The sequence below is a fragment of the Ascaphus truei genome, unplaced genomic scaffold (genome assembly GCF_040206685.1).
Source record: "Ascaphus truei isolate aAscTru1 unplaced genomic scaffold, aAscTru1.hap1 HAP1_SCAFFOLD_1092, whole genome shotgun sequence".
Classification (NCBI taxonomy): domain Eukaryota; kingdom Metazoa; phylum Chordata; class Amphibia; order Anura; family Ascaphidae; genus Ascaphus; species Ascaphus truei.
In genome coordinates, this window is record NW_027453958.1 from 41,456 (window position 1) to 68,203 (window position 26,748).

Sequence of the window (26,748 nt, forward strand, 5' to 3'; positions counted from 1 at the left end):
GCAGAATAAACTTAATAATTACACTCACGGGTAGAGAAACAGAGGATAATGTCCAGAAAGGTGCCAAAGCAGCAGAAGATTGTCCTTTAAAATGTAGTCCATTTGCAAATTGCCAAATACATAGCCCCAGTCCAATCCTTCTGTGAATGTGCCAAGTCCTTTCTGGTTCTCTGGGATTTGCTGGATACCCAAGGCTAACGAAATCCTGAAGCAGGGCAAGTTTCCTTGTTGCGATGTTTTTAACCCCTTGCGTTCTGGAATCGTAGCCGCTGTACTTAGGTCTTATCCACTTGAAGAAATCAGGTTACAGCAACAACACAGGAATGAGGGGTACAGGCCTTTTTAAGGATAAGGGCCTGTGGGGTTTACATTAGCCTCATCCCATTGGCAACGAATTATCTTGATCCTATCAGAACCTGCCATGTCACAGGGGCAAATCCTACAGCCAGCTCAGGTAACTCTGAGCATGCTCAGTGAGCAGCTTGGTAGCACTGCTAAGTAAAAAGGGCCCACTCATTTCTGGGGACGCAATGTCTGAAGTTTGGGTCCCGAGGTGTGAAATATCCAGGAGGAGTAACAGGATCTGCTACTCATAAACATCCTGATTAAGTGACACTTTACGAATCTGGGGTCTTTCATCCCAACAGGGGGCTCCTGTATGCATAACATTTGTTCCTACTGCTTCACAAAGGCAGGCAGACAAAAAAATAGCATCTGGCCGGTACATTTTAAAACAGTAACAGAAAGGCACTTCACTGCAGGTAGAGATTAGCCTGCAAAATGGGGACAGCCATGCATATAGAATTAACCCCTTCATCCCCAACGCGAAATAGGGGTAACCAGCTGAGCCCACTGCCTTTATTAATGTGCTGATTACCCCCATTTTCGCCACATCTCCCCCACTCAAAGCCCAAGGTTTGCCCTGGCCACCTCCTCTGGTGGTTGGGCTGACCTGAGGGTTTTTGACGTCCTTAGGTCTTGGGGATTGTCCTGCCGGGAGAGGCCATCAGCGTTCCCATGCTCACTGCCTTTCTTGTGCTGAATGGTGAAGTCACATTCTTGCAAGGCCAGGCTCCAGCGCAAGAGCTTGGCATTCTCTCCCGACACCCTCTGCAACCAACTTAGGGGGTTATGGTCAATGATAACAGTGAAGTGTCTGCCATACCGAGAGGGCTGTAGCTTTTTTAGCGCCCATACTATGGCCAGACACTCCTTCTCAATGGTGGCATATGCTCCTTCTCTGGGCAGCCGCTTGCGGCCCAGAAACATAATTGGAGGTTCCCTGACCTCCTCCCCCACCTGGCTGAGCACAGCACCAATGCCAAAGTCTGAGGCATCAGTCGGCTCCAGAAACTTTTTGGAATAATCTGGAGCGGCCAGTATAGGAGCGCCGGCTAGGGCAGTCTTCAAAGCCTGAAATGCATCTTCACAGGCAGGAGACCAGACTACCAGCACAGACTGTCGCTTCTGGGTCAAGTCAGTCAGGGGTTTGGCAATGGCACTATACTGGGGAACAGACTTCCTATAGTAGCCTGCAGTGCCTAGAAACGCCATGCCCTGCTTCTTGGTTTTGGGAGTGGGCCACTGCACTACTGCCTCTACCCTAACTGGTTCTGGCTTGAGGAGCCCTCCACCCACACTATGCCCTAGGTATAAGACTTCAGCCATCCCTACTAAGCACTTGGTGGGTTTTAAGGTGAGACCTGCCTCCCTATTCCTGGCTAGCACCGCAGCTACATGAAGTAAGTGTGATTCCCAGAAGTTACTGAACACAGCAATATCATCCAGATAAGCCCTTGCAAACCCTTGCATGCCCTCTAGCAAACGATTGACCAGGCGTTGGAAGGTAGCCGGTGCATTCTTCATCCCAAATGGCATCACTAAGAACTCATAGAGGCCACTTGGGGTGATGAAAGCCGACTTCTCCCTAGCCTCCTGGGTCAAAGGGATCAGCCAGTACCCTTTACTGTGATCCCTGGTGGTCAGATACCTTGCCCCCGCGAGTTCATCCAGCAACTCATCCATGCGGGGCATGGGGTAGGCATCTGAGACCATGCCCGCATTGAGCTGCCGGTAGTCCACACAGAACCGGGTGGTCCCATCCTTCTTAGGCACTAGGACTACCGGACAAGCCCAAGGGCTCTGGGATGGTACAATTACCCCTAGGGCCAGCATCTCCTCCATCTCCCTCTCTATACTGCCCTTCACCTCTGCTGACACTCTATAAGCGTGCTTATGCAGAGGTCTCAGATCCCCTGTAAGCACTGGGTGCTCAGTGATGTGTGTCCTCCCTGGCTTGTCCGTGAACAGAGCCCTATACTGCTCTAGCATAGCCCTGGCATCTGCTCTCTGCCTGACACTCAGCTGAGACCCTATCTCAACCTGCTCTATGGTACCTCCCTGCCTAGCCTCCCCTAGGAGATCTGGCAGAGCTATGTCCTCCTTGAGCATATTGATGTGATAGACTTTGGTCCTCCCTGTCTCCCTAACCCTGGCTAGTACTGCTGCTACCTGTCCTGGAGACAAACCACAGATCTGCCTGAAGCCAACTATCCTCTCCCTGTATGTCCCCACATACCTCTGCACTCTCTCTAGTGCCCTCCTGACCAGGCGGTGGGAGGTAGCCAGAGCATTCCTCATCCTGAATGGCACCCTGAAAAACTCACAGAGGCCATTCTGAAGGCTGAAGACTGACTCCCCCTTTGCCTTCCTCTCTACACTGTCTGCCACCTCTGCTGATACTCCATAGATATTCTTATGCAGAGGATGCAGATCACCTGGGAGCACAGGCTGATCTGTACTATGTGCCCTGCCCAGCTTGTCTGAGAACAGGACCCTAGGCTGCTCTACCCTAGCCCCGGCTTCTGCCCCTGCCTGCCTACCTCCCAGGGCCCCTAGCTCAACTAGGACCCCCCTAGGAAACCATATCCTACCTAAGAGGCCTGGCACTGCCTGAGCTACTTCCTGAAACATGTTCCCCATTCCTGGTAACAGGTTCAGGAGCATCTGCACATAATCACCCGCTTTACCCTCTGGCTGGCAGGCGTCCCAGGGGTGGCCAAAGTCTGCCACTGCCCCTGCTGCCTCCGGCCAGAGGTAAGGCTGCAACAGCTGGGTTCTCATGTGAGTGACCCCCTGATGCCCCACTAGTGGACTGGGGAAGGCTACCTGCAACACTTGCTGCCGACCCTCCCTGGGTCCCACTAACAATCTTCTACCTGTCCAGCCCCTGGCTAACCCGGTAGAACCTGGCTCCCTACCCCAGAGCCCGCGGTGCCACAGCCTGTGGTCTGACCCCCCGCTTTCCCAGGACTCGGACGCCCGCAGTCCCATACCTTCTAAGCTGGGGTCAGCTTTCACCGCATCCCTATCTGCTGTCCCTAATTCTAACCCCCCACCCTTAGTCTCTAAGTCAGGGGTAACAGGAACAGGTAAAGGGAACAGTAAGTCAGTCACTGGTCGCGACTCAGTAGTCTGGCTTACCTGTCTGGTCTCCGCAGAGGCCACTGGAACCGTTGGTCCCAAATGCAGGGGGACAGAGGTTGATTCCGCTGTGATTCCTGATGACAGGCTCTTAGGAATCGCCGCAACAGCAGGCAATGCCGCAGCAACCACACAGATCACAGGCTCCAGGTTATTGCTAAGGCGCACCTCAGCAGTTTCCCTGGACAAAACCCCCACCTCCCTCATGCCATGATTGGCACCCCCATCCAAAATGATCTGGGCACCCTGTAAGGACCGCAGCCCTCCATCAGGCATGGTTCTTTGCATCCCGGTGCCCGGGAGCAAATCTTCTGGCTGCCCCAGAATAACAGCAGCACCCAAATCTGGCAAGCTCCCTGCTTGCCGGTCACCAAAGGTAACCCTCCGTGGGTGCCTGCTCAGGACATCAGCAGGCTGCATCTCGACTGATGCACTTGGACATCCTTTGTTCACTGCTGCTGGCTCTGAGGTGACAAAAGCAGCATCTGCCTGGGACATCCCTCTTGGTTGTGGATCCCTGGCTGTGCTCTGTTCCTCTGTGTGGGCCAGCCCAATCTGGGTTACTGGCCCTGCAGCTTGTGAACGTTGCCCCTGATGGGGTCCCCCAGACCGCTCACGGTCCGGGCAATGTGGCCGGATGTGGCCCACCTTGTGGCAATGATAGCACCGTCTCTCAAGCTTGAACTCCCCAGTATAGGGCGTGTCGCTGCCCACTGTATGTTTGGGAGTCCGCTGAGGTGCAGACTGGTCCCCCCTAGCCGGAATGGCTGCCTCTCTGGGGACTGCTGCGTGGCTCACCAAGGCTCTGCTGGTTACATCTTCATTTGCTGGCTCTGCGGCTTCCACAGCAGTTACTCTGGGAACGTCCTGTTCCCCGCTGACAAGGTGGGAGTGAGGGGGCCTTCCAAGCGCTGTCGACAGGAGCTCGAGTCGCTGTTCATAGCTAAGCCCTTCTCCCCAGACAGTGAGGAGTGCAATGAGTCCAGAGGTAGCAAGTCCGGCCGCCGCAGCGACTGATCCATCTGCACCCCCTGGCACAACGCCACCCTCTTCCAGGCGGTCACTGACATCCTGCGCTCCGGGCTGAGTACTGTCTGCTGGCGGGGCCATCCTGTCCTCATATTCTTCTAAATCCTCCTCTAGCTGACTCTTGGAACGACCGTCTGTCGTGAACCCGTACCCCACACATCTCTCCACTATCTGCGCCCGGTTCCAGGTACAAAACCTTCCTGAGCGTGGACTCATGGTGCCACTGGGGTATAGGTCCAGAGACCAGTGAATTATCTCGTGCTTCTTTGGAAGTGTGTGTAAGTTGCCACTTGTCTGAGGAGCTTGCAATCTACAAGGTCCTCACTATATTACAGAACACTGCAATATAGGCTCAATCAGTATCCCACCGCTGCCACCAGTTTTAAACGCCTGTCACGGGGACGCGCTTAATAACACATTTATATTTTGTGGGTCCTGATTGAGCAGAACAGGTTGAGCAAAATAAACTGAGATTTATTCCCTTGATAGGCAAACACACGACAACTGCAGAATAAACTTAATAATTACACTCACGGGTAGAGAAACAGAGGATAATGTCCAGAAAGGTGCCAAAGCAGCAGAAGATTGTCCTTTAAAATGTAGTCCATTTGCAAATTGCCAAATACATAGCCCCAGTCCAATCCTTCTGTGAATGTGCCAAGTCCTTTCTGGTTCTCTGGGATTTGCTGGATACCCAAGGCTAACGAAATCCTGAAGCAGGGCAAGTTTCCTTGTTGCGATGTTTTTAACCCCTTGCGTTCTGGAATCGTAGCCGCTGTACTTAGGTCTTATCCACTTGAAGAAATCAGGTTACAGCAACAACACAGGAATGAGGGGTACAGGCCTTTTTAAGGATAAGGGCCTGTGGGGTTTACATTAGCCTCATCCCATTGGCAACGAATTATCTTGATCCTATCAGAACCTGCCATGTCACAGGGGCAAATCCTACAGCCAGCTCAGGTAACTCTGAGCATGCTCAGTGAGCAGCTTGGTAGCACTGCTAAGTAAAAAGGGCCCACTCATTTCTGGGGACGCAATGTCTGAAGTTTGGGTCCCGAGGTGTGAAATATCCAGGAGGAGTAACAGGATCTGCTACTCATAAACATCCTGATTAAGTGACACTTTACGAATCAGGGGTCTTTCATCCCAACAGGGGGCTCCTGTATGCATAACATTTGTTCCTACTGCTTCACAAAGGCAGGCAGACAAAAAAATAGCATCTGGCCGGTACATTTTAAAACAGTAACAGAAAGGCACTTCACTGCAGGTAGAGATTAGCCTGCAAAATGGGGACAGCCATGCATATAGAATTAACCCCTTCATCCCCAACGCGAAATAGGGGTAACCAGCTGAGCCCACTGCCTTTATTAATGTGCTGATTACCCCCATTTTCGCCACAGTGTGCTAATGCTAATGTACAGGCAGAATGCCTGCCCTTTTGTAATGCATGAGGAACCAAATGGTCTTGACACCTTAAAGCTGGGTTACCTCTGTATGCTAAATAGGACATCCTGCTATAATTTAGCCTGGCTTCACAGGGGTATTGCTATGCGAGACCCAGGAATGGAAGTGTTTGTTATTCACACCTTCCAGCAAAAGGTATCCTGCTTCAAAGGGTTTATTGATGGGGGTAGGGGTGGAGCAACCCCAAGCAGGATATCAAAATGAGTAACCTTATTAAATATAAGAATACTATGAGATGTCCTTGGCTGAACATGCTAAGACCTACATATTTGTATTCGTGGGACTTCCCCACCACCAACCGTTACAAACACTTAATATCTGGCCCTTAGTGGCTGCCAGATATTAATATCTCTATTAATTTTCATATTACACTGTAATGTTTGGTCTCTCTGCGAGTGTCAGGTGGGACGGAATGTATTAATATATCTCACCTGACTGTATGTATTACTGAACTCAAGTTATGAGGTGATTTGCAGTAAATATGAAATTTTGGTTGAGTTCTGAGAAACTGCAACCCCCTGCTATGATAATGAGCAGGAAGGGCTAGAATTTACATCGCGTGGTCATCAAAGGCTAAATTGCTAATTGCTTATGCTTGGCCCAACGGACAAAAGGAATTAACCAGAGTAAGTGTAACTTTTCACACTGGACCCTGGAAGCCCAAAGTCAGCTTCAAAAGCTTCAAAGGGGATTTTACTAGACGGCACGGCGCCGTAAGCTGGGATGCAAGGGTTAAAATGATATATAAGTCAGAGCCACCCTTTTATCCAGGTTGTTCATGCAAAGTTCTTCATGGTTCTTCATTGTTCTTCATGCAAATGATCTTCAGGCCTGCATGTCATCAGGCCTGTTGTGCTATACCATCTTGATTGCTGAGAAGAAATGCCATGCATGTGTCCTGCCTGTTTTGCTGTGATGTCAACTGAAATATGGGAGAAGTGGCCAGTCTGTAATCCTGATGGCTTTCTTGCCATAATCTTTAAGTAAGTGTCTATATTTTGCTGTTATTGTATAATCTGCTGTGTTCACCTTTATCAAGGAATAAATTATATATTTATCATATCTAAGTCTCGTCCCAGTTCAAACTCAGGTATATATATATATATATATTTATATATAGTTTTGGTGTAAATTACAGCTTGTCACAAGCTACCGTGACAAGTATATTTTGTGTTTAATAAAGATTTTTAATGTATATATAGGGACTATCCCTTTAAATTGCCCTTCTCCTGTTGGAGAGGCTGGACTCAAAATAAACAGCCAATCGCAGGAGAGAGTTAGGTATAAGAAGTGCCCTATCACAGACCTCCACTATCCCTGACGAAGTACTCCTGAAGTACGAAACGCGTTGGATAAGAGGGCGCATTCCACGTACTACCCGCTGTGTACTTATACCCTATTCATCATCCGGTCCTTTCACTGTTTACTCGTGACTACACGAGCTGATTGGGCCTGCAGCATAACGGGCGCAACTTGATGACGTCATCGACACGCGCCTGAAGCAAACGCCGTGCATGCAGTTCAACTGAACATCAGCGAGTGAGTCTCCTGCTTCCCGCTTTCCCGCAAGAGTTGCCATATCACACCGCGTGACAGCCAAATCCATCGGCTGTTGGATCCACGTTGCTGGGCTGCCGTTTTACATCCAGGCGATCCATGCGGTGCAGAGAACATCCGTGAAAGACGTGAGAGGAGAAGATACTCTATTCAGTGACCGGTGACCGCTACCCACCATCTGTTCCTGATTGGTAACATGTCCAAATACATGTACTGCCAGTAAATGTTAAATGAATGTACGTGCAACACTCACCTGTTCTTTTTCAATATATTATTTGATATACTACACCATGAGTTTTTTTGCGCTGTTTCTTTTGTCTTTGTATCTTTAGCCTTGGTCTGTGGAGCCATTCCACGAATCCAGCAGCATATCCTCACAATTTAAGTAACAGGTTTCTATATTTATAAATATATAATATAATTCACTGAATACTCACCCCATTAGCACAAATTCACTATTATTAGAGCGCAGATCACCCTTTGTTTTCATTTCCACTGTGTGACCTGCCTTCCTCAGTGGGGAAGGACACACTACAAATTTGGGGCGGTCCTTCCCTTAAGTACAGCCAGGAGGAGGGCACCAGGTCGGGCTCATGATTGGTCAGGCCCAGGCCGGATGTCACCGCCACCCGCTGTCACTCACGAGCAGCTCCTCGGAGGGGGAAAACCCCATATCAACTACTGGCAACCTGATTGTACCAGGGGTTACTGCCAGCACAAGGGCAGAATAGTGCCCATCAGGTGACTTAGCTACACCAGTATATATTGGGTTTAAATATCACCTCTATGCTGAGGACACACAAATTTACTTTTCAACCCCCGACCTTACACCTGCTATACAGACCAAAGTTTCTGAATGTCTCTCTGCCATATCATCCTGGATGGCCCTTCGCTGACTTAAACTTAACATGGCAAAAACAGAGCTCCTCATACTTCCTCCCAAACCTGGCCCTACTACCTCCTTCCACATTACTGTTGGAACTACAATCATTCACCCAGTAGCCCAAGCACGCTGCCTAGGTGTCACACTCGACTCCTCTCTCACATTCAAAACGTTTCTAAAACCTGTCGCTTTTTCCTCCGCAATATAACAAAGATACGCCCTTTCCTCTGTTGCTCGACTGCTAAAACTCTGACTCAGGCCCTCATTCTCTCCCGTCTTGATTACTGTAACCTCTTGCTGTCCGGCCTCCCTGCCTCTCACCTGTCTCCCCTACAATCTATCCTAAATGCTGCTGCCAGAATCACTCTACTCTTTCCGAGATCTGTCTCAGCATTTTCCCTCATGAAATCCCTCTCCTGGCTTCCGATCAAATCCCGCATCTCACACTCCATTCTTCTCCTCACTTTTAAAGCTTTACACTCTTCTGCCCCTCCTTACATCTCATCCCTAATTTCTCGCTATGCACCATCCAGACTCTTGCGTTCTGCTCAAGGATGTCTTCTCTCTGCCCCCTTTGTATCTAAAGCCCTCTCCCGCCTTAAACCTTTTTCACTGACTGCCCCACACCTCTGGAATGCCCTTCCCCTCAATACCCGACTAGCACCCTCTCTATCCACCTTTAAGACCCACCTTAAGACACATCTGCTTAAAGAAGCATACGAATAGCACTGTGGATATTCTGAACACGATACATAAAGCTTGGCCCCCTGCTGACGCACTTACCAGAACTCCCTCCTACTGTCTCTGTACGTTCTCCCTACCTACCAATTAGATTGTAAGCTCTTCAGAGCAGGGACTCCTCTTCCTTAATGTTACTTTTATGTCTGAAGCACTTATTCCCATGATCTGTTATTTATATTATCTGTTATTTATATGATTTTCACGTGTATTACTACTGTGAAGCGCTATGTACATTAATGGCGCTATATAAAGACATACAATACAATACAGACACATTATAGGGTCCTCCTATTACCCTATATAACCTCTCCCTATAACTCCTCCTATTACCCCATTTAACCCGCTCCCTATAACTCCTCCTATTACCCCATATAATCTCTCCCTATAACTCCTCCTATTACCCCATATAACCGCTCCTTATAACTCCTCCTATTACCCCATATAACTCCTCCTATTACCCCATATAACTTCTCCCTATAACTCCTCCTATTACCCCATATAACTGCTCCCTATAACTCCTCCTATTACCCCATATAACCGCTCCCTATAACTCCTCCTATTACCCCATATAACCGCTCCCTACAACTCCTCCTATTACCTGTGACAGGGTAAATAAAAGCCACCAGCTATATGCATGGAAAACCTATGTCTAGTCTGCAGTGCAGCACTGACTAGGTTAAACTTCAGCTGGGAACCTCAGGACAATTAGTTGGATCCCAGCTGCCTAATCAGGGTGTGTTAAAACCCCAGGCTGTAGACACATGGGACTGGCTGTTGAGGAGAGAGGAGTAAGCTACTGAAGAGATTACTGATACAAGGTCTGTGAGCAAAGTAGATGAATTATGAACTGTCTGTCCCCTGCATAGAAAAGGGTAGCTGCCTTATTTTTAGACTGTCTGCTAAAGAGAATTGTTTTGTTTGGTCTGCTGAAGAAAAAGCCATTTTTCTTTTGTTTGCTGATGAAAAGCCATTTTTTCCTTTTGTTTGCTGATGAAAAGCTATTTTTGTTTTTGTGTGCTGTATATCTTTTAAGGCGAAATAAATAAGCCTTGTCAAGAAACCCGCGTGTGTAGTTGCATGTACCCTGCAACATTACCCCATATAACCCCTCCCAATAACTCCTCCTATTACCCCATATAACCTCTCCCTATTTCTCCTATTACCCCATATACCCGCTCCCTAATTCCTCCTATTACCCAATATACTCGCTCCCTATAACTCCTCCTATTACCCCATATAACCGCTCCCTATAACTCCTCCTATTACCCTATATAACCCCTCCCTATAATTCCTCCTATTACCCCATATAACCCCTCCCTATAACTCCTCCTATTACCCCATATACCCGCTCCCTATCACCCCGTTGCATTGGCACGTATCGAGCAGAACCTAAAAAAGACCTCCGTTCCCCAAAACCCCCCCACATGTAAAAACCTTTTTCTCTGTCCGCAAACAACAAACACATTTGAAAAAAAAAAGGTTTTATTTTATTTTTTGTGGGGGTTTCATTTCTCATTTTCCATACAAAATGTGACTTGATACAGAATGCAAATAGCACCTTACAAACTCACTCCAATTCCAAAAAATCCTATAAGCAAAGCCGCTAAACGATAGAGAATTAAAAAAAATAATTAAAAGTCGCGATTCGCCTTATTTCAAAACACAATAATCCTAAAAAAAAACAAAAAAAAAACGTACTTTTGATATCCCATATTTGAGATTTCCCCTTTTAGTATTACCGGGATTATCCGTCCCCTATTATCACATAATAGGGTATTATTTTATTATAGGATCCATTAAATAGGCCAAAAATGTGTCTTTTTTTTTTTTTCTTCTTCCAACGGCGTAATAAAATATATTATATTTCTAGCTCAATATATTATTTCCCAAGCATATTTACACGTGTGGGTTTAAGGCCAAGCGGTTAAATGGAAGCTATGGGTGCGGGTTTTTGTTAAGTGAAAGAACAGGGGGGGGGGGTGGGGGGGTGGGTAGGGGGGGGGGGTGGGGGGGGTGGGTAGGGGGGGGTTCCAAGTGGGATTTCTGAGGGTTGCGGGTGGGCGAAAGATCTCCCGCTGATTTAAAAGAGAAAAAATGTCCCTGAGTGTCCTGAAATTCCACGCGGAAAACAGTAGGGTTTTTCTGGCTATATATGGGAAATCTGGTAGGGGGGGGGGGTTAAAAGGGTTATTTTTTATTTTTGAGACTACAGGAAAATTAAAAAAAAATTAAAATTGGGGGTTTGGCAGAGAACGCAGAGTTTAGAAAATCTTTTCACATACAGATCACGTGTGTGCGTGTACACGCCGATATATATGCCCATATTGTCTTTCTATACTTGGTGTACACACACACACACACACACACTATATATTGTCTCTCTATATAAAAATACGTATACTGTGTATGTTTGTGTATATATATATATATATATATATATATATATATATATATATATATTGTGAGTGTGTATGTATATATGTATGTAATATACTACTGATATATAGGGGTGTGTTTGTGCATTTGTGTATGCATTTAATATACAGATATATCTGAGATGTGAGTGTGTGTGTATATATATATATATATATATATATATATACACACACATACACAGCAAATGGAAATATTACTGTATGCTCAGTTGCATGTCTTAGACAGGTCTGCACCCCGCTTTTCACCATTATCACCCAGCGTACAGTGCTTCCACTGCAGCAAGGGATTCTGGAAAATGACATGCAAATGGGCACACACTGTACCACCTTTTGCTTCAAAACCATATGGCATGGTACCCTACAAGCGTATGCTTGCTGCATTGCACAGCTTTTCAGCACAGCCATTGTTAAGGAGCAGAGCCAGTAAAACTATTATATATATACACATGCATGCACACACGGCTTCATCATGTATATCTTTGGTAAAAAAAATACCTGAGAACATATATAAAATATTCAGTCGGTCGGGGGTCCCTTTAAAAGATGGCTGCCTGCATTAATATATATATAATATATATATATATATATATATATATATATATATATATATATATATATATATATATATATATATATATATATATATATATATATACTGAGTTAAGTTATGGTGAGTAAAAAAAGTGACAAAAACCCTCCACAGGAAAGCAAATATGCAAATATAGCTGTATGCTCATCTGCATGTCTTAGGCAGGTCTGCAGACCTGCCTAAGACATGCAGATGAGCATACAGCTATATTTGCATATATATATATATATATATATATATATATATGGGTGTGTGTGTGTGTGATCCCCTACTAATAGTCACGTCACGGTGTAGCCGGCTCAAAGCGTGAGTAGGGTATATAGGGTGGGAGGGGGGGCGGGGGTATATAGGGTTGGGGTGTCCGGGGGTATATAGGGGGGTGGGAGGGGTTTCTGTTCCCCCTTTAAATTGGCATCTGGACCTCGTTGTAAACGTCTTGTCCCTCCTCCTCCAGTGTCACAGCGGCATCGTCGGCGTCGAGCTGCAGAGAAAGAGAGCGGGAGTGAGTATCACCGTGCGGCTGAGAGAGAGCAGGAGTGAGTATCACTGTGCAGCAGAGAGAGCGGGAGGGAGTATCACCGTGCGGCAGAGAGAGAGTGGCGGCGAGTATCACCGCAGTACTTACACACTGCAGCTCCGGGCGCTGGGAGATACGGAGCGGTGAGGATCAGTACTGAGTATCACCGCAGTACTTACACACTGCAGCTCCAGGCGCTGGAAGATACAGGGCAGGAGGAAGATCCGGAGCGGCACGGTGAGCATCAGTACTGAGTATCACCGCGGTACTTACACACTGCAGCTGCAGGCGCTGGAAGCTACGGAGCGGTGAGGGTCAGTACTGAGTATCACCGCGGTACTTACACACTGCCGCTCCAGGCGCTGGAAGATACAGGGCAGCAGGAAGAGCCGGAGCGGCACGTGAGCATCAGTACTGAGTATCACCGCGGTACTTACTGTGACGGTAGGCGTAGCCGGCCTTCATTAATAAAGGGGGAGCCCGGCTGGCTGCCCCTGAAACCATATGGTATGGGCTGAGAGTGTCAGCTCTTGTGTCCAAATGTTGGTTCTCTGTGTTTTAAAACTGCAATGTATTGTGTTTGTCCTGTGATTTAAACCCAGGTTGGTGACAAAAGGCAGTCTGAATTAGCATGTGTATTACATGTGGATCAGCATTTCCATGCCCCAGCTCAGAAAGGGTTTCCAAGCCCAAATCTCCCCAATTTATTTCCCTTATAAGTATAAGCTCCCCCAAAGTATATTCTGTAAGGAAGTGTGCTTTATATTGTGTTTTAATGTTTACTATAAGGTTCTATACAGAAAGCACAGGCATATGGTTAATATGCTGGCTAGTTTGCATAGATTCCATAGTTCAGAGAGGGGGGAAAACCATTTGGTGAGCAGGATATTCAGATTGGGATGTCTTTGTTTTACTAGACACCGCGGAGCCAGGGAAAAAATGACCCTGGATGTCAGAACTGATAAGCAAGGTTTCTATTGGCAAGTTTTGAATTTATCCCTCCTATCAGGGAATGCATAATTTCAATCCCTGCTGTAATTGGCTATTACACTCCTCAATGATGTAGATAGGAATCCAGCCTATATAAGAGCGTGCAGTCAAAGCAGCTCTCTCTCTCTCTTTTTCCTGTTGAAGATCTGAAGACAAGCAGCCTCTGGCGGGCCTCTCTCCATGTGCTTCTGTGAAAGAGCTATTCACACCTGGAAGCATGGGGAGGCCTAGCCAGCAGGCTGGATTTCGGTCGAGGAGCCCAAGGTCCTATCAAGGTAATCCTTTGCTGAACAGGCGCCTTGCAACTAGGAAAGGGTAGATCTCTTCCCCCGACCCCCGTAAGTGTGTATATTGTCTGTTTCTTGTATTTCTGTGCGTTTCCGAGGTCTTGTCCGAATAAACCGCAATTTATTTTACTGCCTGTTTTGCCTTGTGACTGATCCCTTAAATATAAATGTGTATTGGGCCTGCCCTCCCGTGACACTTACACACTGCAGCTCCAGGCGCTGGAAGATACAGGGCAGCAGGAAGAGCCGGAGTGGCACGGTGAGGATCAGGATAAACGGCAGAGCCAGGGACGCCGGCGTCGACTTCACCACCCAGAGCAGCACGAGGCACAGGACCTGCACCAGGGTGAAGATGTGCATGCGCCAGGTCTTCACCTGCAAAGGGGGGGGGGGAGGTCAGATCCGTCACTCTCCCCTCCCCCCTCCAACTCTCCTCCCCCACTCTCGCCTTCCCCCTATCTCCCCCCTAACCCTCAACTCTTCCCCCCTATCCCCACAACTCCTCCCCCCTACCCCCCAACTCTCTCCTCCCCCCTACCCCCCAACTCTCTCCTTCCCCCTGTTCCCCCCAACTCTCTCCTTCCCCCTACCCCCCAACTCTCTCCTTCCCCCTATCCCCCCCAACTCTCTCCTTCCCCCTACCCCCCCAACTCTCTCCTTCCCCCTATCTCCCCCAACTCTCTCCTTCCCCCTATCCCCCCCAACTCTCCTTCCCCCTATCCCCCCCAACTCTCCTTCCCCCTATCCCCCCCAACTCTCCTTTCCCCTATCCCCCCCAACTCTCTCCTTCCCCCTACCCCCCCCCAAATCTCTCTCCTTCCCCCTATCCCCCCCAAATCTCTCTCCTTCCCCCTATCCCCCCCAACTCTCTCCTTCCCCCTATCCCCCCCAATTCTCTCCTTCCCCCTCTCCCCCCCAATTCTCTCCTTCCCCCTCTCCCCCCCAACTCTTTCCTCCCCCCTCTTCTCCCCAACTCTTTCCTCCCCCTATCCTTTCCTCCCCCTAATCCTCCACCCTATCCTCTCCCTCCCCCCAGCTCTCTTCTCCCCCCTGCAGACTCACATTACGTCACCATCACTCCACTCCTCTCCACTTCTCCACTTTCTCCCCTCTTCCCCACTTTCTCCCCTCTTCCCCCCTCCATCTCCTCTCCCCCTTTCCCCCTCCTCTTTCCTATCCATCTTCTCCCCCTCTCTCCTCTTCCCCACTTCTCTCCCTCTTCCCCACTTCTCTCCCTCTTCCCCTCATCTCTCCTCTTCCCCTCATCTCTCCTCTTCCCCTCATCACTCCTCTTCCCCTCATCTCTCCTCTTCCCCTCATCGCTCCTCTTCCCCTCATCGCTCCTCTTCCCCTCATCGCTCCTCTTCCCCTCATCGCTCCTCTTCCCCTCATCGCTCCTCTTCCCCTCATCGCTCCTCTTCCCCTCATCGCTCCTCTTCCCCTCATCGCTCCTCTTCCCCCTCAACATTCTCTCCCTTTCAACTCTTTCCCACCTCTCTCCTCTCCTCGTCATCTTCTCTCTCCACTTCCCCACTTCTCTCTTCTCCCCATCTCTCTTCTCCCCCTGTCCCTCGCTGCTTTCCCCTCTTCTCTCTCCCCCCCCGCATCCCCATCTCTCTTCCCTTTCCCCCCTCCCTGCCTCCTCATCTCTCTTCCCTCTCTCCCCCCTCTCACCCGTGTCACGTAAGGCTCCTTGGGGTGGTATTTGGGGGGCTTCAGGTAGAGGAGGATACGGTCGTAGAGCTGGATCCCGTTCAGCGAGGTCACCCCCATATACAGGAATATCCCAAACAGGACGGCGAGAGGGATCAGGGTGAGGACGGGCTCCATCAGGATGGAGAGACCTGGGGGGGTGGGGGGGGGGAGAGGGGGCAGTCAGAATGTGCGGGGGCTGAGGGGGGGGGCAGAACGTGTGGGGAAGAGGATGGGGACAGGCAACGTGGGAGGGGAGAGGGGGGACAGTCAGACCGTGCGGGGGGAGAGGGGAGGGTCAGAACATGGAGAGGGGGAGAGTGAGAATGTGTGGGGGGAGAGGGGGGAGAGTCGGAACGTGCGGGGAGAGGGGGGACACCCAACTTACGGGGGAGAGGGGGTTGACAGTCACAACATATGGGGGGAGAGAGGGGGAAGACAGTCACTACGCGGGGGGAGAGAGGGGGAAGACAGTCACTACATGCGGGGGAGAGGGAGACAGTCACAACATGCGGGGGAGAGAGGGGAGACAGTCACAAGATGCGGGGGAGAGAGGGGAGACAGTCACAAGATGCGGGGGAGAGAGGGGAGACAGTCACTACATGCGGTGGTGATACTGACCCACGAGCATGGCCACCAGCAGGCCACTGAGCCTCTGCTCGATGACCCTCTCGATGCCCGGCTTGTCCCCCTTGCTCATGACGGTGAGGGCGTTGGCGTGGCTGACTGTCCGCACCGTGGTGGCGCTGAGCCACGGCATCCCGAACAGGGCGCACACCCCCCCCATGCCCACGATGAGCAGGAGGTCCAGGTGGAACCCCGAACCCTTCACCATCTTACGCTCTGGCTTACTGACAATCAGCCTGCGGGGGAGAGGGGGTGTGAGGCCGCAGAGCATCCCTCCTGCCAGCAGTCACCCAGCAGAGCGTCTCCCAACCAACGTGTCGCCCAATCAGCACATCACCCAGCAGAGTGTCGCCCAACCAACGTGTCACCCAGCAGACGTCACCCAACCAGCACGTCACCCAGCAGAGTGTCGCCCAACCAACGTGTCACCCAGCAGACGTCACCCAACCAGCATGTCACCCAGCAGAGCGTCACCCAGCAGAGCGTCGCCCAATCAGCACGTCACCCAGCAGAGCGTCATCCAGCAGAGCGTCACCCAGCAGAGCGTCTTCCAACCAGCACGTCACCCAGCAGAGCGTCACCCAGCAGAGCGTCACCCAGCAGAGCGTCTTCCAACCAGCACGTCACCCGACAGAGCAACAGCCAACCAGCACGTCACCCGACAGAGCATCACCCAAACCAGCATGTCACCCAGCAGAGCGTCACCCAACCAGCATGTCACCCAGCAGAGCGTCACCCAACCAGCACTTCACTCAACCAGCACGTCACCCAGCAGAGCGTCACCCAACCAGCACGTCACCCAGCAGAGCGTCACCCAACCAGCACGTCACCCAGCAGAGCGTCACCCAACCAGCACGTCACCCAGCAGAGCGTCACCCAACCAGCACGTCACCCAACAGAGCGTCACCCAACCAGCACGTCACCCAGCAGAGCGTCACCCAACCAGCACGTCACCCAGCAGAGAGTCACCCAAACCAGCACGTCACCCAGCAGAGCGTCACCCAACCATCACGTCACCCAGCAGAGCGTCACCCAACCAGCACGTCACCCAGCAGAGCGTCACCCAACCAGCACGTCACCCAGCAGAGCGTCACCCAACCAGCACGTCACCCAGCAGAGCGTCACCCAACCAGCACGTCACCCAGCAGAGCGTCACCCAGCAGAGCGACACCCAATCAGCACGTCACCCAGCAGAGCGTCTTCCAACCAGCACGTCACCCAGCAGAGCGTCACCCAGCAGAGCGTCACCCAGCAGAGCGTCTTCCAACCAGCACGTCACCCGACAGAGCATCACCCAAACCAGCATGTCACCCAGCAGAGCGTCACCCAACCAGCATGTCACCCAGCAGAGCGTCACCCAACCAGCACTTCACTCAACCAGCACGTCACCCAGCAGAGCGTCACCCAACCAGCACGTCACCCAGCAGAGCGTCACCCAACCAGCACGTCACCCAGCAGAGCGTCACCCAACCAGCACGTCACCCAGCAGAGCGTCACCCAACCAGCACGTCACCCAACAGAGCGTCACCCAACCAGCACGTCACCCAGCAGAGCGTCACCCAACCAGCACGTCACCCAGCAGAGAGTCACCCAAACCAGCACGTCACCCAGCAGAGCGTCACCCAACCATCACGTCACCCAGCAGAGCGTCACCCAACCAGCACGTCACCCAGCAGAGCGTCACCCAACCAGCACGTCACCCAGCAGAGCGTCACCCAACCAGCACGTCACCCAGCAGAGCGTCACCCAACCAGCACGTCACCCAGCAGAGCGTCACCCAACCATCACGTCACCCAGCAGAGCGTCACCCAACCAGCACGTCACCCAGCAGAGCGTCACTCAACCAGCACGTCACCCAGCAGAGCGTCACCCAACCAGCACGTCACCCAGCAGAGCGTCACCCAACCAGCACGTCACCCAGCAGAGCGTCACCCAGCAGAGCGACACCCAATCAGCACGTCACCCAGCAGAGCGTCTTCCAACCAGCACGTCACCCAGCAGAGCGTCACCCAACCAGCACGTCACCCAGCAGAGCGTCACCCAGCAGACGTCACCCAGCAGAGCATCACCCAGCAGAGCGTCACCCAACCAGCACGTCACCCAGCAGAGCGTCACCCAACCAGCACGTCACCCAGCAGAGCGTCACCCAGCAGAGCGTCACCCAGCAGAGCGTCACCCAACCAGCACGTCACCCAGCAGAGCATCACCCAACCAGCACGTCACCCAGCAGAGCGTCACCCAACCAGCACGTCACCCAGCAGAGCGTCACCCAACCATCACGTCACCCAGCAGAGCGTCACCCAACCAGCACGTCACCCAGCAGAGCGTCACTCAACCAGCACGTCACCCAGCAGAGCGTCACCCAACCAGCACGTCACCCAGCAGAGCGTCACCCAACCAGCACGTCACCCAGCAGAGCGACACCCAATCAGCACGTCACCCAGCAGAGCGTCTTCCAACCAGCACGTCACCCAGCAGAGCGTCACCCAGCAGAGCGTCACTCAATCAGCACGTCACCCAGCAGAGCGTCACTCAACCAGCACGTCACCCAGCAGAGCGTCACCCAACCAGCATGTCACCCAGCAGAGCGTCACCCAGCAGAGCGACACCCAATCAGCACGTCACCCAGCAGAGCGTCTTCCAACCAGCACGTCACCCAGCAGAGCGTCACCCAGCAGAGCGTCACCCAACCAGCACGTCACCCAGCAGAGCATCACCCAGCAGAGAGTCACCCAGCAGAGCATCACCCAGCAGAGCGTCACCCAGCAGAGCGTCACCCAGCAGAGCGTCACCCAACCAGCATGTCACCCAGCAGAGCGTCACCCAGCAGTGCGTCACCCAGCAGAGCGTCACCCAGCAGAGCGTCACCCAGCAGAGCGTCACCCAGCAGAGCGTCACCCAGCAGAGCGTCACCCAGCAGAGCGTCACCCAGCAGACGTCACCCAACCAGCACGTCACCCAGCAGAGCGTCACCCAACCAGCACGTCACCCAGCAGAGCGTCACCCAACCAGCATGTCACCCAGCAGAGCGTCACCCAGCAGTGCGTCACCCAGCAGAGCGTCACCCAGCAGAGCGTCACCCAGCAGAGCGTCACCCAGCAGAGCGTCACCCAACCAGCACGTCACCCAGCAGAGCGTCACCCAACCAGCACGTCACCCAGCAGAGCGTCACCCAGCAGAGCGTCACCCAGCAGAGCGTCACCCAACCAGCATGTCACCCAGCAGAGCGTCACCCAGCAGTGCGTCACCCAGCAGAGCGTCACCCAGCAGAGCGTCACCCAGCAGAGCGTCACCCAGCAGAGCGTCACCCAGCAGAGCGTCACCCAGCAGACGTCACCCAACCAGCACGTCACCCAGCAGAGCGTCACCCAGCAGAGCGTCACCCAGCAGAGCGTCACCCAGCAGAGCGTCACCCAGCAGAGCGTCACCCAGCAGAGCGTCACCCAGCAGAGCGTCACCCAGCAGAGCGTCACCCAGCAGAGCGTCACCCAACCAGCACGTCACCCAGCAGAGCGTCACCCAACCAGCACGTCACCCAGCAGAGCGTCACCCAACCAGCACGTCACCCAGCAGAGCGTCACCCAACCAGCACATCACCCAGCAGAGCGTCACCCAGCAGAGCGTCACCCAGCAGAGCGTCACCCAGCAGAGCGTCACCCAGCAGAGCGTCACCCAGCAGAGCGTCACCCAGCAGACGTCACCCAACCAGCACGTCACCCAGCAGAGCGTCACCCAGCAGAGCGTCACCCAGCAGAGCGTCACCCAGCAGACGTCACCCAACCAGCATGTCACCCAGCAGAGCGTCACCCAACCAGCACGTCACCCAGCAGAGCGTCACCCAGCAGAGCGTCACCCAGCAGAGCGTCACCCAGCAGAGCGTCACCCAGCAGAGCGTCACCCAGCAGACGTCACCCAACCAGCACGTCACCCAGCAGAGCGTCACCCAACCAGCACGTCACCCAGCAGAGCGTCACCCAGCAGAGCGTCACCCAACCAGCACGTCACCCAGCAGAGCATCGCCCAATCGGTGCATCGCCCTGCAGAGCGTCTCTCCCTCTTACGTGGTGATCTGGGACTCCATGAAGATGAGGATGAAGACGAGCAGAGCCGGGACCACCGAGGCGAACATCATCCAGATGGGGAACGCGCTCTTGATCCCCAGCGGGGGGATAAACCAGCCCCGCTCGTCGGGCTTAGACACACTCAGACCTTTGGGGAGGCTCAGTTTCTAGGGGGGGGGGAGGTAGAGAGGAGGGGTTAATGCAGAGGTAAGAGGGGTATATACAATGTTTTATATATATATATATATATATATATATATATATATATTGCACGTCACTTATAACTCCTCCTATTCCCCATATAACCCGCTCCCTATAACTCCTCCTATTACCCCATATAACCCCTCCCTATTCCTCCTATTACCCCATATAACCCCTCCCTATAACTCCTCCTATTACCCCATATACCCCCTCCCTATAACTCCTCCTATTTCCCCATATAACCCCTCCCTATAACTCCTCCTATTACCCCATATAACTGCTCCCTATAACTCCTCCTATTACCCCATATAACCGCTCCCTATAACTCTCCTATTACCCCATATACCCCCTCCCTATAACTCCTCCTATTACCCCATATAACCGCACCCTATTCCTCCTATTACCCCATATAACCGCTCCCTATAACTCCTCCTATACCCCATATAACCGCTCCCTATAACTCCTCCTATTACCCCATATAACCGCTCCCTATAACTCCTCCTATTACCCCATATAACCCCTCCCTATAACTCCTCTATTACCCCGTATAACCGCTCCCTATAACTCCTCCTATTACCCATATAACTCCTCCTATAACTCCTCCTATTACCCCATATAACCGCTCCCTATAACTCCTCCTATTACCCCTTTTAACCCCTCCCTATAACTCCTCTATTACCCCATATAACCCCTCCCTATAACCCCTCCTATTACCCCGTATAACCGCTCCTATAACTCTTCCTATTACCCCATATAACTGCTTCCTATACTCCTCCTATTACCCCATATAACCCCTCCCTATAACTCCTCCTTTACCCCATATAACCGCTCCCTATAACTCCTCCTATTACCCCATATAACCTTTCCCTATAACTCCTCCTATTACCCCGTATAACCGCTCCCTATAACTCCTCCTATTACCCCATATAACCCCTCCCTATAACTCCTCTATTACCCCATATACCCGCTCCTATAACTCCTCCTATTACCCCATATAACCGCTCCCTATAACTCCTCCTATTACCCCATATAACCCCTCCCTATAACCCCTCCTATTACCCCGTATAACCGCTCCCTATAACTCTTCCTATTACCCCATATAACTGCTTCCTATAACTCCTCCTATTACCACCATATAACCCCTCCCTATAACTCCTCCTATTACCCCATATACCGCTCCCTATAACTCCTCCTATTACCCCATATAACCGCTCCCTATAACTCCTCCTATTACCCATATAACCGCTCCCTATGAGATACTGATCACATAAGTTTATTTCCTTTACTATTCCCCTTTGAGTGCCCTGAACATTTCTGTTATTGATATATATATTATATACACACATATATATACACACACACACTAAAGAAAACATAATGCATACAGAAATTATATATATATATATGTGCCTGCATATATATATACACATTAAATATACTGTATATTCATACATCTACACACACTAGATAGATAATAGACAGAAACACAGATAGACAGACAGACAGAGGAGAGAGGAAGAGATAGTTGTAAGGTGAGAGAGAGAAGAGGGGAGGTGGAGAGAGGGAAGGGGAGGAAGAGACGGGGAGAGAGAGTTGGAAGGGAAGAGAGGGCAGGGGGAGGAAGAGAAGGGGGAGAGATTAGGAAGGGGAGAAAGAGAGGGAAAGTGGAGGGAGAGAGGGCAAGGGGAGGGAGAGACAAGGGGGTATAGAGAGCGAGGGGGAGAGTTTCAGTACCTGGGTATACGTATCCTTAATGAAGAAATCGGCTAAAACCATGATAAGGATGGCGATAGGAACCCCGAAGTCCCCGATGATACGTCGCAGCTGTAAGAGAGACAGGGGTATCAACGAAGCTGCCCCTGCAAACAAGGCGTGCCGGTACCCCATTGCACCGGAAGGCCCCCCCCCTCAACGATCTTAAGCAAACTGCCCGACTAATGAGTCTGGGACATTAACAAAGTCAAGGTACCAAGCAACGGGGTATTAATCTATAATATGATCATTATATACACATATCCTATACATACGTGAAGGAATTATATATATACACACACATCATATGAAGTCGATTGGACTCATCCATAGACTTAGTGTCCAGGCTCCATCGGCCATACCCAGAATCCTCCAGTGTCGACTGTTGCTGTAGCCCCAACATCCTCTAGGACCGGCCACCCGATCCCTGGCACGCAGCGTTGGCAAACACCCCAAGCGCTTGCACCTTTTATCCTCCCCCCCCCCCCCCCCCCCACGGAGGTGGACGCAGCTCACCTTCCCAGGGAAGAAGCTGCTGTTCTTGAATTTACGGAGGAAGAAGGCGATGAAGAAGGTCCCAAACATCAGGACGAGGGACAGCAGGGCAGTGTTCGGCAGTGGGACGGTATCGGGGTCCGAGGACGTTGCATTGTATATGTATTGGCTTTGGAGCGGGTTCTTCTTGAATATCTGGGGGGGGTGGGGAACAGAGCCTGGGTTCATTACGGGAGGTGGGTAGGTTACTACAGTGATGTTTGACGAGTATTGGACCTTGAATGAGAAACGTGAGGAAGTCCTTCATTGGACGTGTGCCACAATGTTTTGGGTGGTGTGCACCTTTGATGCGTAGACCTCAGGCCCGATATGATCCACAAATCGGCACCCTTTCTATGAAGAAGTACCTCCTCACATGTCCCCTGAGCCTCCCACCCCACCAGCTTCAGAGCATGACGTCTTGTTCTACCACTTCCCTTCCTCTGAAATTACCTACCCTTCTACACCAACCGGCCAATTCGGCTGGTATAGAATGAACTGCTAAGCCTCTAGATCAGTGTTTTCCCAAATCCAGTACTCGAGAACCCTCCACGAGCCAGGTATTAAGGATATCCCGGCTTCAGCATAGGTGGCTCAGTCACCCCTGTGCTGAAGCAGGGATGTCCTTAAAACCTGACCTGTTGGGGGTTCTTGAGTACTGGAGTTGGGAACCACTGATCTAGGTGGTGGGTCTTTATAAAGCCCCACCACCAATTTTGGAAGCCAAGTGGTTAAAAGGACTTTAGTTCTAAGCAGGGAAACAGCTAAGCATGCCGTCAAGCCAAGGGTTGAAGTCAAGGTTGGAGGAAGGTCAACAACCAAGATCGGGAGAGTCCAACTTTACCACTGCTGGTAGAGACCTCCCAAAGTTTCCCCTCTTCCACCATCTCAGGTGGTGGATTCCTTCTGCTCACCGTGATCAGCTTGGTGAAGGTCTCGTAAATGAAGATGAGCGAGATGAGAAAGGCGAAGATCTCTTGGGTGAACCTGGAGATGAAGCGGACCAGGAAGCTGCCGTCGAAGGCCACCACGATCACCACGATCAGGATGAGCCAGAAGCCGATCCACACCCGGCCCACGATGTACTCAAACCCCTGACTCTTGCAGAACTGGGAGAGAGATAACAGGAATATACAACGTGACCAATTGGATACGTTGATGATGTCACTTATGATAGAGAAAGTCATGGTGTTGTTATGTTGATGATGTCACTTATGGTACAGGAAGTCATGGTGTTGTTACGTTGATGATGTCACTTATGGTACAGAAAGTCATGGTGTTGTTACGTTGATGATGTCACTTATGGTACAGAAAGTCATGGTGTTGTTACGTTGATGATGTCACTTATGATACAAGAAGTCTCCATGATGTCACTTTATGGTATAGGAAGTTCCAGGTCATGTCAAAGAACATCCAGGTGATATTGATATACAATGTCACTAAGTGACCCAGCAGCAGAGATACTTCTAACACTGGGAACCTGTCGCTGCTAAAGAATCTCCCTCTGATATGGGACCTTCCCGTTTAAATCCCGCTCTTCTCATACACCCCCTCCTGCTGTCACCAAACGGTCGCTGGTCACCAGCAGAGACAAGTGATATCACAGGAGGTGACAACCAGATGGTAGAGAGATGCAGGACACTGAACATTGTGGCATACAGGGAACAGTGGTATCCATCATGTGGGGGGGGGGGGGGGGGGGTGTAAGTGGGATTATTATAGGGGGATTTAGTGGGGTTATTACAGGGGGATTTAGGACTCTGTGCCACTGGGTAAAGATGTGGGTTTTATGGTGGACACAGAGTGGTGAAGTGTCACCAGGCTGGAGGGGGACTTACAGAATAAAAGGCCTCTTCGAAGATGAGGAGAGGGCCGGAGAAGCCAAGGATGAGGAGAGGCTGAGCCCCCAGGAGGCAGAAGAGGACGCCCTGGGCAGCAGTGGATACAAGCAACTCAGATACGCCCATCCAGTTCTCTGTTTTCTCAGCTAGAGGGAGAGAATGTCAAGAGGGAGGGGAGTGAGGAGAGATATAGGGAGGCAGAGAGAGAGGGCAGGAAGGGAGGAAGAGAGCAGGAGGAGAAGGGAGGAAGAGAGCAGGAGGAGAAGGGAGGAAGAGAGCAGGAGGAGAAGGGAGGAAGAGAGCAGGAGGCGAGGAAGAGAGCAGGAGGCGAGGGGGAGGAAGAGAGCGGGCGGGAAGGGAGGAAGAGAGCAGGAGGACAAGGGAGGAAGAGAGCAGGAGTGGAAGGGAGGAGAGGGGGAGGAAGAAAGCAGGAGGGGTAGGGAGGAAGAGAAGGCAGGAGGGAAAGGGAGGAAGAGAGAGCGAGAGGGGAAGGGAGGAAGAGAGAGCGGAAGGGGAAGGGAGAGAGCGGGAGGGGAAGGGAGGGAGAGAGCGGGAGGGGAAGGGAGGAAGAGAGAGCGGGAGGGGAAGGGAGGAAGAGAGAGCGGGAGGGGAAGGGAGAGAGCGGGAGGGGAAGGGAGGAAGAGAGAGCGGGAGGGGAAGGGAGGAAGAGAGAGCGGGAGGGGAAGGGAGGAAGAGAGAGCGGGAGGGGAAGGGAGAGAGCAGGAGGGGAAGGGAGAAAGAGTGGGAGGGGAGTGAGGAGAGATATAGGGAGGCAGAGAGAGAGGGCAGGAAGGGAGGAAGAGAGCAGGAGGAGAAGGGAGGAAGAGAGCAGGAGGAGAAGGGAGGAAGAGAGCAGGAGGAGAAGGGAGGAAGAGAGCAGGAGGCGAGGAAGAGAGCAGGAGGAGAGGGGGAGGAAGAGAGCGGGCGGGAAGGGAGGAAGAGAGCAGGAGGAGAAGGGAGGAAGAGAGCAGGAGTGGAAGGGAGGAGAGGGGGAGGAAGAAATCAGGAGGGGTAGGGAGGAAGAGAAGGCAGGAGGGAAAGGGAGGAAGAGAGAGCGAGAGGGGAAGGGAGGAAGAGAGAGCGGAAGGGGAAGGGAGAGAGCGGGAGGGGAAGGGAGGGAGAGAGCGGGAGGGGAAGGGAGGAAGAGAGAGCGGGAGGGGAAGGGAGGAAGAGAGAGCGGGAGGGGAAGGGAGAGAGCGGGAGGGGAAGGGAGGAAGAGAGAGCGGGAGGGGAAGGGAGGAAGAGAGAGCGGGAGGGGAAGGGAGAGAGCAGGAGGGGAAGGGAGAAAGAGTGGGAGGGGAAGGGAAAAAGAGAGAGCGGGAGGGGAAGGGAAAAAGAGACGGGGAGGGGAAGGGAAGAGAGGGGGAGAGGAGAGCAAGGGAGGCAGAGTGCAGGAAGGAAAGGGGGGAGAGGAAGGGAAAAGGAGAGGAGAAATGGAGATAGACCAGGAGGAAAGAAATAAGAGCGGGAGATTAATATAGAACACACCGCGCTGTATAATGATGCCGAGTATCTCTGTACACTGATCATGAATAAGTCATACTCGGCGGTAATGTACACAGCCACACGGTAACTCACCCATGAGACCCCCAAACGTGATAGCGGGAGACAGGGCTGCGAAGTAGATGAAGATGACGGCGGCCAGGCACTGCGGGCTGAGGGCGTCCGTGATGTCGCTCAGGTACTTGGGGTACCGCCGGCGAATGTCACGAACGAGACCCCCGAAGGGGCGGCCGGTGCGGCGCAGGGGGTCATCGTCGGGGGCCGATGTGTGCTTTGTTTCTGTGAGAGCTGGGGGGGGGTATAGGCAAGTGAAGGGTTAATATGTCAGCAACTTCTTTACCACAAGAGAGGAGGGAGAGCGAGAGAGGAGGGAGAGATGGGGGAGTGAAAGGGGGGAAGAGAGGAAAGGGGAGGAGGAGAGGTAGAAAGCAGGGGGGGGAGAGAGAGGAGGGAGAGATGGGGGAGTGAAAGGGGGGAAGAGAGGAAAGGGGAGCAGGAGAGGTAGAGAGCAGGGGGGGAGAAAGATGGGGGAGAGCGAGAGAGGGGGGAGAGGTGGGGGAGT

At 51.9% G+C, this 26,748-nt stretch overlaps 1 protein-coding gene across 3 annotated transcripts in view; it reads right to left on the minus strand.

The window, feature by feature from the left end:
• Positions 1 to 10,621: 10,621 nt before the first annotated feature.
• SLC4A1 (solute carrier family 4 member 1 (Diego blood group)) overlaps positions 10,622 to 26,748 on the minus strand; it is a 58,694-nt gene continuing 42,567 nt past the window's right edge. For all 3 annotated transcript variants that reach the window (XM_075581167.1, XM_075581168.1, XM_075581169.1), the window contains 10 exons: positions 26,262 to 26,474; positions 24,681 to 24,829; positions 23,757 to 23,951; positions 22,825 to 22,998; positions 22,291 to 22,380; positions 20,356 to 20,522; positions 16,289 to 16,530; positions 15,650 to 15,819; positions 14,177 to 14,350; positions 10,622 to 12,662 (listed from right to left, as the gene is read on the minus strand). In XM_075581167.1, coding sequence (XP_075437282.1) covers positions 12,585 to 12,662; positions 14,177 to 14,350; positions 15,650 to 15,819; positions 16,289 to 16,530; positions 20,356 to 20,522; positions 22,291 to 22,380; positions 22,825 to 22,998; positions 23,757 to 23,951; positions 24,681 to 24,829; positions 26,262 to 26,474 — 1,652 coding nt within the window. In that variant the 3' untranslated portion in view covers positions 10,622 to 12,584. The remainder of the gene's footprint in view (positions 12,663 to 14,176; positions 14,351 to 15,649; positions 15,820 to 16,288; positions 16,531 to 20,355; positions 20,523 to 22,290; positions 22,381 to 22,824; positions 22,999 to 23,756; positions 23,952 to 24,680; positions 24,830 to 26,261; positions 26,475 to 26,748) is intronic.